We start from the raw sequence: 12,534 nt of genomic DNA on the forward strand, positions 1-12,534 counted from the left end.
CAACAATTTAAGAACCACAGGCTTCCTCTTAAGGCCTTTGTTTATGACTCAACAGTATGGAAGAGACGTTGAAAAAAAATGTCAAAAAACACTGCTGATCAGAAAAACACAAAGGCTCGTCTTACTTTTGCAAAACACATCGGAATCTGAATGACTGTGGACTAACGAGATGGAAGATGAACTTTTTGGAAGGTGGGTCTAAAGAACATCTGTTGTAAATGTAAGACAGCATTTCCGAAAATGAATATGATGCCAATGGTCAAACATGGCGGTGTTAGTGAGATGGTGTGGAGCTGCTTTATTTCTTTAGGGCCTAGTTTGATAAAGAGCAGAAATCATTGTTTCAAAAGAAAATTCTGAATGGTTGGCCAACAGTTCATGACCTCAAGCTGAACTGCACTTAGTGCTGCAGCAGGACAACGATCCAAAACACACCAGCAAGTCAACTTCTGAGTGGTGTATCAATTTAAAAAAAATAATGAAAGGAAAATCTACATTTTGATTGAAAAGCTGTTTCATGACTTTAAAAGGGACCTTCAGGCTCGAAAACCTGTCGGAGTTGCTCAATTAAAGCAATTCTGCAAGGAAGAGAGTGACAAAATATTTTCACAGAGATATGAAAGACTGAGGGTGGTCCAACCAGTTTTTAGTTGTGGGGAAAATGTACTTTTACCACATCGGGCCTTGTCGCTTTGAATATTTTTTTTCCCCTCAAAGAAGCAATATAGGGAGAAACTAAATGTATTGTAAACTTGACACAATTCAGAGAAGCTAATGGTTAACAAGACTTCCAAATGTGAATCGAATAAAATAAATAATTCCCAACAATTTAAAATAAGGAAGCAAAAATATATATATATATATATATATATTTTATTTTATTATTATTTTTTTTTTTTTTTTAAATCGAGACCACCTTCCACCCGCAAGACAGTGTGGCCATGTTCGCTGAAGCCGACCTTGACCTGTTGATCAATTCGCTTCACCCATACACGTGTATGTGCTAGTGCCTACGTCAGCTACAGGCTGAGGAACGTGTGCCGTTATGTTTAACAAACAGTCATGAGTGTCTCTGTTCTGTGGGGATTCTTGGGACCAACACACAACAACCTTGAGTGAGGCAGAATAGCCAGATGGCTAACTGCACTCTGTAGTAGTAGAAACAGGTGAAGGTTTTATGACTAAGTAACTCAAAATTGCAATGGCTAACCACAGATGAAATGAGAGTGGAGTCTCGTTCAGTCTTTTCAACACTTACTGTATATTCAAACATATTTAATACATTTAGAAAAAAAAAAAAAATCACAAAAATGCCTCCATAGGGTCATTAATACATACAAGTACAATGACAATAAAGGGATTTCTAATTCTAATAAAGTAATTTAAAAACTGCAAAAACTACAAGAATTTGACACAAGGGCAAATACTTTTTCACAACACCATACATGTGACAGAATAAGAAAACCTTTTCCACAATCTTATGGCAGCGAACACTCACAAGAAACCACTTAATGGCAATGTGTGTGCGCAAGTGTTGCAGGACAAAGAAACATTGACTGAAAAGCCACAGGTATACACAACAGGATGTGGACTTCAGGGTTGTGTACTCTGACCATTCATTACACATGCTCTAAGGGAAAATAAAAATGAAATATGGACTTACAGCAGCAACAACTCTTCTAGGAAGTCTTTGTACAAGATTTGAAAAGGTCTTTCCAGAAGAGCATTTCTAAGGTCAGATGTAATTGATGATTGATGAAGAGTTGGGCAGAAAGACCCACTAAACCAACTTCGGATTTAGTCATATTTAAAATGAAGTCCAAAGACCTCTATCCATTTAGTATAGAAGTCATGTTTGGAAAAACAAATGTACTGAAAGAAAATGTTCAAGTTCACACTGCCATTTCAGATGAAGAGGTGTTGAAATACTGATGTTGCAAGCATAGAAGGTGCTTTAAATTAAACTCAAATGGAGCTTGATACAGTCATAGCAATGACACTCACCGGCATGTTATCCAAGTTCAGTTGCAAACAAAAGAAAACAAAATACGATTATGGAACCTGAACCACATTTTCAGCATAAGGCACATTGTTTGTACATCAGAAATTGTCACTCCTACAACGTGTCATGCAAAATGCCTTGTTTGAGCCGGCATTGTTTAATATAAAAATCTGTTGGCTCATGTTAACACTGAATAGTTAAATAAGGTGCTCATCGAGAATGCGAGTTCACATCAGATGGGGAAGTTAAGTCAGAAATGTTCTGACAATAATATGTTATATGTAACCCCACTAGCCTAAACACAGCTTTTTCCTGAGTTTGGTCAGGCGACATTCACAAGCTGTGATGTGATTGGTCATTACCTGAGCAACGGCGATGTCATTTTCAGTCAGTGGATTTTCCCACTTAATTCATATGCCACAAACGTAATGGTAATCAGAATACCAAATTTAGACTAGTGGTGGAACATAAAACAGAATATTGTAAAGAAAATGTTTGAATTGACTTCTCTTTTAAGCATACATTTGACATTTAAGCACAATGAGTGTGAACCTGATATATGGGCTATAGTCTGTGTGTGTATTTCGCACCCAGCAGCCATGCGTAGAGTCTGCGGTTCAGGGACATGTCTCTTCTCAAAACCACATGCAAAGCAGCTGACAGGATCCGTATCATGTCAGGGCGAGTAGCCTGAGCACAGCAGAACAAAGCATTGGGACTGATTTGTCATGTATGTGATACTATATAACCAAGTACCTAGTAGAACCCCTTCACACCGCAACCGACAATGTGTTTTGAAGTTTCTAAAACTTGTCATATTGTCACTGAAAATACCGCAAATGAAAAACACAACCCAATCAGAAATAGTACCATAATTTCTCAAATTAATGCACATTTTGTTCCTTAGAAAAAAATAATATGAGGGATTGGAAGAAAGCAAACTTTTTTTTAGACATAACCCATGTTCCCTCTAATTTTCCATGCATCTGAACATTCACACAAACTCTCTGAGCATTCCTTGGACCGCCGTGAGCAACGTGAGACATGCACACGGAGGTCAGACCTGTATCGCACCTGTCAAAAACCTGAGACCATAATATAGGTACAGTATGTTACAAAAAAAAGTAAAGCCACCGAAAGATCAAAACAGAGCAATTATTTAATAATCGCTAAACTACGATCAAGTGGAGTGTGACATGAGTGACGCTTTTCATCACAGTATGAGAGTATAAAAGAGGCTGAAAAGCTAAACTCAGTGTTACAAAATTTACGAATTACAGTAAGTGTTGGGTTGTTTCACTTGTGAGTTACTCATCAAGAATGTAATCCTTGACTCACACACTGAAACATACAAGTTTTTTCATTCACTTTTTGTAAAAAATGACCGTTGCCGTCATTTGTATAAAGGTGGGTTCCAAACATGGTAAGAAGCATTTTCCAAAACAAGACTTTTTCGTGACATTGCCATTTTTACGATGACCTTGAGTCATCTTCAGAAACACTCATAGGCGCATATCCGGGACTTTATTTCATGACGTGATCATGAGATAACACCAAGAAGCGGAGCTAAACAGCGAAAGCTGAGAGGAAGGTTTGAGTGTTTACAGCCAAAACAGTTAATTAGGTAGGTAAAATAACTATTTATGCTTTAAAAAAAATGCCTGAACACAAGAAAACACAACCTATCAAAATATCGTACGACTAATACTTCAATTTTTGAACATGGATACCAGCAAATTGGGGGAGCGCAAAATACATAGGAAGAGAAAAAAAATCTGTTTTACGAGCAGATTATACTCGAGAAATTATGGTAAATGAAACAACTGTACTTCTACCTGGCACTGAATTTGATATTCAGATCTACTTGTAAACTATCTATCTTACTGCAAGTAGAACAAAAGGCCTGCAGTTTTAATTCAGATGGCATCATCAACTGTTCTCACCTGGCTCATGTGGAAGGGGAAGCAGAAAAGGATCAAATCTAAAGTGCTTCTCTGCACCAGCACACTTGAGTCCTGGACTGATGTGCCGACAGCCTCCACCTGAAAATACACAGATGTATTGGCACATTCACGATGGGCATGATTTCATTAACTGATTGCCAAGAATGCTGATCAATTTTATTAACCTATGGTAACTTTGTTTGAAGAGGTTATGTCGAATACTACTGTTAAATAGAATTGCAGTATTTGAAAATAATTGGAAAACGGTAATGCCTTCAGTGGTTGATATTTCCACAGAATAAAGCTTTTATTGTGTGAAAACAATTTCATCTAAACTATCAGTAACTGCCTCACTCAATCATAAATAGCCCGCTCTAAATATCTCTCTCCATCTCCCTCCCTCTCTGACACCCAATGATCTATTTTCAACACTGCTTATCCAATTCAGAGTTGCGGGGAGCTGAAGTCTATGCCATCTGACTTCGGGCGAAAACGAACGCGTAAAAAAAAAAAAAAAGTGAACCCGCACCATGAGTTCAATGTCACTGCCCATGACGTAGAGCTGGTCCTCCATGGAGAGCTTGCGGTTCAGGTGCAGCAGGACAAAGGAAACCCCCGGGAGACGCACAGCGGGGCTGGTAAGGATGCTGCCCCATAAGGCACTGTAGAATGCCGACTGCTCCACTGCGACTGCAACCTTCTCCAAAAGGTTGTTGGTTCTGTAGCAAAGATACAGTGCTTGGGTCAAATGCATTGATAATATACTGTAATACACATTGCCAAAAGACAAAGGTGGAATTCTTACTGGCGTTATGCAATGCAATTTGGGCATAGCACCATGACCAGTGACCACATGTAAGTGAAAGGATGTAAATTCTAACAAGTTGTTTCCAGATAAATGGCTTAAGAAGTTGAAATGTGGAACATGTTATTTCTCTTAAAACTATCAGTTTAGTGTCAGAGTTCCTACACCTCCAGGTAGGGCTGGGCGATTAACCGAAAATTTACCGTTACCGAAATTTATTAGAATGACCGACAACATTTTGCCCTTGTCGGTAAATTCGGTGTCTAAAAAAAAAATGAAAAAGGAAAGTCTTTTCTGTCTGCGGCAATGTTCATGCCTCTTTAAGTCTGCTCCAGCGCATGTAGTCACGTGACTCAGGCGCTGTAGAAGAATGTAAACACAAGACGCGTTCGTAGCTGGCGATTCAAATTCAGAAGCGGCTGACACGGCTAAAGACGAAGTAACGTTAGTTGAAATTGGTCTTGTCGCGCTTGTCCCAAAAATAAATTCGACATCTGTCGTTTGGAAATGTTTTGGGTTCCATAAAGACGATGTTTGCGCAAAAGAACATGAACTACAAAGTGCGTCGTAAGCACCTGAAACAGCGCGTCCAACCTTTTCTTTTTCACCACCCACAACACAACCATGCTGTTGACTTGGAGCTTGTGCTAAAAGTTCAAAGTGAGAAGCAAGGTTGGACAAGTGACAACAGCCCACTAACGGAGGCGAAACCATACGAGAGAACGTCTCAGTGGTGGACGGGATAGCCTAGCACATAGCTAAAGATAGAGCTCCTGAAGTTACAGTGGAGCGCACAGGATTTAAACGCCTCAGGAAAGCAGCCGACAAGAGGTACGAAAATATTTGCCGCAAACCGCACTTCCCGATATGGACAACATCGGGACGGGAGCGGAGACATGTCGAGCATTTTGCATCCACATCCGACTTGTGGTCGAGTCGCAACATGCATCCCTGTTTGAGCCTGAAATGTGCAGTACATAGACGACAAGTGGCGACTGCGCACCGGAGTACTCGAGACGGCACATTTTACTGATGAAGCACACGCGTTTGTTTGGCACTGGCATTCCATTGATTTTTTTTTTTTCATTTTATTTAGCATTTTGTTTACAGGCGACTAGTGCCTTTGCACATGGCATTATTTAGATTGTTTACAAGATACCTTTACACAAATCTAAGCATTTGCAAATGGCATTACACCATCTCGGCACAATCTATTTGCAGGAAAAGATTTTGTGAGAGGTACCCTTTTTTTCCTGTTCTTTGTGACATTGTTCAAGTCATGCAAAGCAAGCTATTTTGAATGTTTATTCAAATGATTTTTGTACTTCTATTTTTCATTGAAAGTAATGTGTACCAGTTGGTCAATAAAAAAAAGCAGTTAATATGCATTTTCTGCATTTATTTTGATTTTGGTCCTCAGGGGGAATTTATCGTGCATTTATCGTTATCGAGGTAAAATTGCCCAATTTATCGCGATATTGATTTTAGGTCATATCGCCCAGCCCTACCTCCAGGTATGTATTCAGTCATTATTCCGGAATTATAAATTTTTTAAAATAAATACAAAAAAAGACTATTTAAAATATCATGTTTCATATATACAGTGAAACCCCGCTACTTCGCGGTTCACCTTTCGCGGGTTCAGTGCTTCGCGGTTCTAAAAAAATATTCAAAAATTAAAAAATTTTTTTGCCCGGGCACGATCGGGGCTCTCCATTCGCTCCGCGGGGGCATTGTAGTTTCGCCGAGCGGCACGACGGGGCGCTGGAGCGGTTAGACGGCCGGCGTGCACCGAAGAAGAGCGTGGGCGAAGAGGAGAGTGGACGAAGAAGAGCACGTTCCCCCGGGCACGATCGGGGGCGACGTTTCGCGCGGTTCGGACCGTACCAGAGCTCCGGCCGGCGTGCGTGGCAGTTAAGCCGAAGAGGAGCACCTTTCGCCCGGGCACGAGCGGGGCGGAATGAAACCGAGTTCAACCGAACGGAGACACGCTTCGGGGGAGCAGGTCCGGCGTGCGTGACAATTAAACCGAAGAGGAGCACCTCTTCCGCCCGGGTACGAGCGGAGGGCGAGGCTGTCAGTTATGAATGAATAAATGAATAAATAAATAAATGAAGAATGCCACCTTTCATTTCACAGGGCACACCGGACGGCGTACCAGCAGGTAAAAGTCGAAGTAATTAAATAAATACAAAAAGAAGTAATTGAATAAATACAAAAATAATGGCTGGGGAATAAAAAAATAATAAGTTTTAATAATGATTTGTTTTTTTTTGTTATAACATGAATTTCACTCTCTCTCTACCCGTATTCTATATGGTGTACTGTATACAGGGGGGTATACTGTATACCTGTATAGGTTTTTTTAAGCATTTTTGAAGGGGCGCCGCTACTTCGCAGATTTTCAGTTTTCGCGGGTGGTCTCGGTCCCCATTAACCGCGATAATCGGGGTTTCACTGTAATGTATGCTTCAAGATTTTCATGATTTTTTAAATGACCTACGATGACTGATACACCTAATATTGAGGCACTTACTTACTAATGCACACATTGTGAAACAGGTCAACTTGTGTAGGAAGTCAAACGTGTTTCGTTTCCCTCCTCTAGCGATTGCCGTAGGTCTGAAACATTGGTGACCAAAACATAGCTAATTCAAATTAAACTGCAGTAAATAACTAGCCACCGGAGGGTGCTGCAACTGCATAAATAGAAAAGTGGCTTTTTAACAGATCTTGCTGCTATTAATATCGTGACATGACGACAAGAACAATATGAAGGAAATTTAAATATCACCAATAGTTACATTCCTAAATTATTAGGGAAAAAAATGGCAAAAAATAAATAAATCTAAATCCCAGTATACGTTTCTCACCTATCATAAAACTCTGATCCTTCCTCAAGGCCAGGCAGTACTCCAGTGAGGAACCCTTGTAGACCAGGCTTCAGGGTCTTGCCCAGAGGCAGGTAGTAAGTCTCATAGAGGCCCAGCAACACAGGCTTCACAGACATGGCAGCATTGGTGAGTAAAGGGAAGAGCCCAGAGCTGCAGTGTACAAGTTGGTGTGACATTAGTGACCATGTTCAGTATATCGGTAACTTCAATGACACCGGGAAAAGAAACAATTACCTATAAAGAAATAGGTCTTTGGCCAGCCTCTTGGGTCCAATGATCTTGAAGATGATCTCATAGGTCTCCAAGGCCTTACGGTGAACTCCACTGGGCAGGGCAGGATGGAGGCACTGGGCTAACCGCTTGCCTATTGTCAACTTCTTGGGAACCACTTGATATTTCGCATTGTTCTGCAATACCTGAGAGGACAATACAACACAAATCTTGTATTGTCATCTGTCATCAGTTCATATTTGTTATATTTAGGGAAGGAGATAAATTCCGTGTTTAAGAAGTGCAGTCCACTTGTAGATGGATTAATGCTCTCATGTTTCATACAACATAAAAAGTTTGATATTTTGAAGGGGTAAATCCACTTGCATTCAAGTTATAATCTGCACATTAGTTAGTTAGATCTCTTACAGGTTTACAGTACAGTAAACGTATAACACAGAGGTATTCAATTAAAAGTCACAGAGGTCCACGACTAAAATTTCTTCCAATTAAAAGGTCCGAACCAAAGTCCAACTTCCCTTAATGTTTAACCTATGTTCACATTTTTATATAGTTTCAATAATTAGTCATTTTCAACAGAGCACACTTATATACTAAATATTTAGCAATGTTCCCATTAAACACGTTTGCCAGTCAAACAAATATAAGGCGTTTATTTCACATTCAATAAAATGTGGCGCCAGGAACCTAAATTTGCCACTTCCAGAAAAAAACAGTAAATATCTCCTGCAGAAATATATCAAGTGCTAAGCATTGAGTTAACACCTTTTACCTTTTTTTCTTAAATCAAAGAGTTATCAGCCTAATAAAAACGGAAAGCCTAATTATCCAAGTAAAACAGGTCAACATGTTCAGTACACAATCAATAAAAATGGGATTGGGATTTGGTAGATTATTTCACACATCTGGGCTTTGTGTTTTCCTTTAAATAATGTTTGTGTGACCGCATTTAAGCACTCCTTCACAACTTCCCCATCACTGAATGTTTTTTTATGTTTCCTCAAAATCCATGATACTTTTAGTGAACATTCGTTTGCATGCCGGTGGGCTGTAAACGAAAATGTAAACATCTGTTATACTGCACTCGAAGTTCGATATTTTTGCGTGCGCTCACCTCAAACTTCAGCGGATAACTTTGCACAAAAGGGCGGTGCTTTGTTTCGTAGTGGCGCTTCGCAATGTTGCGACGGTTTCGGAGCATGTGATGCACTTTGGTTTTGAATCGGCTGCAGCCAGAACGAAACTACATGTCTCCATCCATTCATTTAAAACAACACGCATCGACCTTGCTAACTTTTTAGCAATGCATACTGTCAGCAGCACTCTCTTCCGGTCTGCTGTGCAATTGGCAGTGGATCGTAAACAAAAGATTTGATTGGCTCAAATCAGTGACGCCTTTTCTGTATTAACTAGAATTACAGCGCCAACGTTTGCGCCCTGAAAAAAATTAATCTTAGATTGGTCATGGGTCCGGACCGCGGTCCGCCATTTGGTGATGCCTGGTATAACACATCACACCTGTGATAAAATTATGTTGTCATGGTGAATGCTTACATTTACAAGACGGCATGTTGATGTATTTAGTTAGTGTAAACCTACATCTAATATAGTTTTTTGTGATAAAGATGACTTACCGTATTTTCCGGGCCATAGGGCGCTCTTTAAAGTCCCTAATCTTCCCCAAAACAAACAAAGCGCCTTGTAAAGCGACGCGCCTATTATATGGACTAAGCATCACTCGCGACCATCAACCCTTTTACTCATTGGGCTGTTTGGAGTGCATGTTAGCACACCCTGCTGGCCAAAGTCTATGTCCTCTATGTTTCAAATTGACCGTGACTTATACATTATGTGACTATGGTGTTTGGGTGATGGTGTAGGAGAAAGCTGGACAAAAGGGCAGCTGTCCACAATGTTGTAGTCTGTCTTATCATTTATGTTATTGCAAGCAAGAAACGTCCCAGGTTTAGACAACAGACTGCAAAAAGCCCAAAGCACAACAGCACATCTCTCTAAACAGTCATGCACATCTCTCTAAACAGCCATGTGATTGGCTGAATCTGAGTGGCTCCCAAGAAGCCATTGCTGTAATTGGCTGAGGCTGAGTGGCACCCAAGAAGCCATTGCTCTAATCTTTTTGTGTTATTTTTATTTCTTTTGGGTATATAGATGGCATGAGAGATACATGTTTTGTGTTAATCTTATTTCTTTGTTTCATTGTTTGCTGAGTTTTTTTTTGGTTTTGATTTGAAACCGTGACTCTAAGGAGTGTGGTGACCAGTGAAGTCCCTCCCCTGACGTTTCTAGGAGACTATTGCTAAGACACCTCTTACTGGTTAGTCATTGTTATTGGCAGTGATTCCTAATAGTTTCATGACGTCTGTCATTGAAACGGGGTGATATCTCTGGCAAAAATCCCTCAGGGGATTGAGTCATGGTGAGCTGGCATCAGCTGGCGCGAGCAAAGCAGCCGGACTAACGTGAGCAGCCGGGCTAGCGCCTTGTAGTGCGGCGCGTCTAGTATATGCATTAAATACGGAATTAGCACCCTCAACTGGTGTTGCACTCTTTGATGCAGCGCGTCTGGTGGCCGTAAAAATTCGTTATTTGTTATAAAAATGTATTGAAAAGGACCTTGAAAAAATAAATTGCATACTACAGCACACTTTTTAGAGGAAATAATAATTCCATAATGTTTCAGCCCTAGCGAGATCCTTATTAAAGTACAATACAATGACTACCACTCATGAAACTGGTGGAATTTGAGAGAGAGAGAAAAAAAAAAAGAACTCTTAACAAATGTATTTGAGGTGGCTAAAGGTCTCAGAAATATTTGGGTAAAATATGCCAATTTCTATAAAAGTCAAGGCATCATTGTAAAAGATTCACAGCCCCCTTGTGTTTACACCATGGACCACTATGGGACCACGGACTCCTGGTTGAGAAACATTGCTCTAGAAGTGACACCACTGCTGACAGTAATGGCTCTCGTTCAGTTTTCAGATCCAATGTCTGCTCGTCACGTAGCGTGTGCTGTGGTAACCATTAACATTACATATTGTGGTACCTTTCAAAGTACAAGTTATTTCAGCCAGGGGTCAAATCCAGGTTCAGAATATAAACCTTGCCAGTTTGGCTTCAGACACAGGTGCTTCTACTCAATCGGCAGGTAAACGAGCTGTTGAGAAGCACCTGTGGCTAAAGACAAACTGTTGAAGGATTTGTGTTTTTGAGTTGTCTACTTACGAGCGAGTGCACTGAAAAATTACTAACTCGAATCATTACCTTGTTGAGCTTGCCCAGAGCAGAGATGAGGTCTGCCCACTCACTTGAGTACTCAAAGTTCTTGAGGGCTTTATCCACAGCTGCCACATAGTTCCTGTACTTGGAGTCACTGAGCAGCTCCACTTCCTCTGCATTCATTCTCCCGGGTGGCTATTGTGCTAATGTAAAACACCGGGCATGCATGGGTACATCACACCTGTGCCAAAGCCACACAAGGAGACAATAAAATAGCAATTGATTAGTTATTGAGAGTTACTAATGGTATCTATGACGCTAGGCATGCATGGTAATGACCATAATATTTTGTTTTGCTTTTATGACTCAACATTAGGCAGGTCTAAGAGAGAAAGTAAGTAAGATCCTGTTTCTGATATCTTCACAAAGTCATTCCAAACCAGTAGTTGAAAAATGAAGATCCACTAAGACTTTTAAGAGGGCGCTAACATTGTTATTGCAGTCCGGGTTGGCTGGCGAAACTAATATAAAATTAAACCAAGGGCGTACTCTGCTGGAGAATATGTAAAATAGCACTGATTCAAAATTGTCAGTGCAGTATTTATGCACAGTGGACGTCTCAAGTTGCCAAATCATATATTTGGAATCACACAGAAAACACACGCGCAACATAGTCACAATAACGTCAGATTAATTTAGTACTGGAGTTAGGCAGATGGGTGGGTCCGTTACAGAATTATTGACATCATTTTCACCACAAAAATTAATACAATGTGATTAAGTGGCTGTTATTGACACGACCTAATTTGGAATTTGGGTTTGAGAACAAAAGGCTTTATACACCCCGTAAAAATAAACAGCGGTAACGAAACGTGCCATCAGCTGTTCTGTGCGTTCAGTCCCAAATGTACAGTAGGCTCTGTTTACAGTAATGGATGCTATGCTAGGCTAACACCCAACTGTTTTAGCTCGAACATATTTGGACACTTAACACATTCAATTACGGAAAGCATTGTTAGAAGAAGTAGCTTACCGTCATAGCTTAAGTGGGCGAGAGGTGTCATTCAAACATGAACCCGGTTCGGTGGGTAAAATGAGCTATCACATCGGTAACAACGCTAGCGCTAACGTTTGTTACCAGCTTGCGAAAAGGATGGAGAGGAAAAGCCCGACACCTTTTTGACAACGTTTGACAATGGCTGCATATATTCTACATATTCACCCGTTGCTTCTTCCCGCTGTGTGCTAATCAGTCACCAACCATGAGATCAAGATCGGATATACAAAGGTGGTGGAGTGGCAGCTCCCAGACTGCACTGCAGATTCGTAGCACATCCAACCGTGCATTCAACCCGCTTTTCCGCATGGAGGTCTTCCGTCTTTTGTATCCATAAAGTTTATCATCGTTATGCTAACACA

General features: G+C 40.5%; 1 protein-coding gene across 4 annotated transcripts in view; it reads right to left on the minus strand.

Annotated features, from left to right (window-relative positions):
- The window catches only part of dop1a (DOP1 leucine zipper like protein A), a 35,639-nt gene extending 23,156 nt beyond the window's left edge, over positions 1-12,483 (minus strand). For 3 of the 4 annotated variants that reach the window (XM_088306469.1, XM_088306470.1, XM_088306467.1), the window contains exons 1-7: positions 12,149-12,483; positions 11,161-11,356; positions 7,879-8,060; positions 7,624-7,794; positions 4,475-4,664; positions 3,946-4,044; positions 2,593-2,692 (exon numbers count right to left, since the gene is read on the minus strand). In XM_088306469.1, coding sequence (XP_088162595.1) covers positions 2,593-2,692; positions 3,946-4,044; positions 4,475-4,664; positions 7,624-7,794; positions 7,879-8,060; positions 11,161-11,298 — 880 coding nt within the window. In that variant the 5' untranslated portion in view covers positions 11,299-11,356; positions 12,149-12,483. The remainder of the gene's footprint in view (positions 1-2,592; positions 2,693-3,945; positions 4,045-4,474; positions 4,665-7,623; positions 7,795-7,878; positions 8,061-11,160; positions 11,357-12,148) is intronic. The other variant, XM_088306468.1, reaches the window with a different exon arrangement.
- Positions 12,484-12,534: the final 51 nt, after the last annotated feature.

This window comes from Idiotropiscis lumnitzeri, chromosome 10, assembly GCF_059441095.1.
Source record: "Idiotropiscis lumnitzeri isolate Australia: NSW breed Sydney's pygmy pipehorse chromosome 10, RoL_Ilum_1.0, whole genome shotgun sequence".
NCBI lineage: Eukaryota > Metazoa > Chordata > Actinopteri > Syngnathiformes > Syngnathidae > Idiotropiscis > Idiotropiscis lumnitzeri.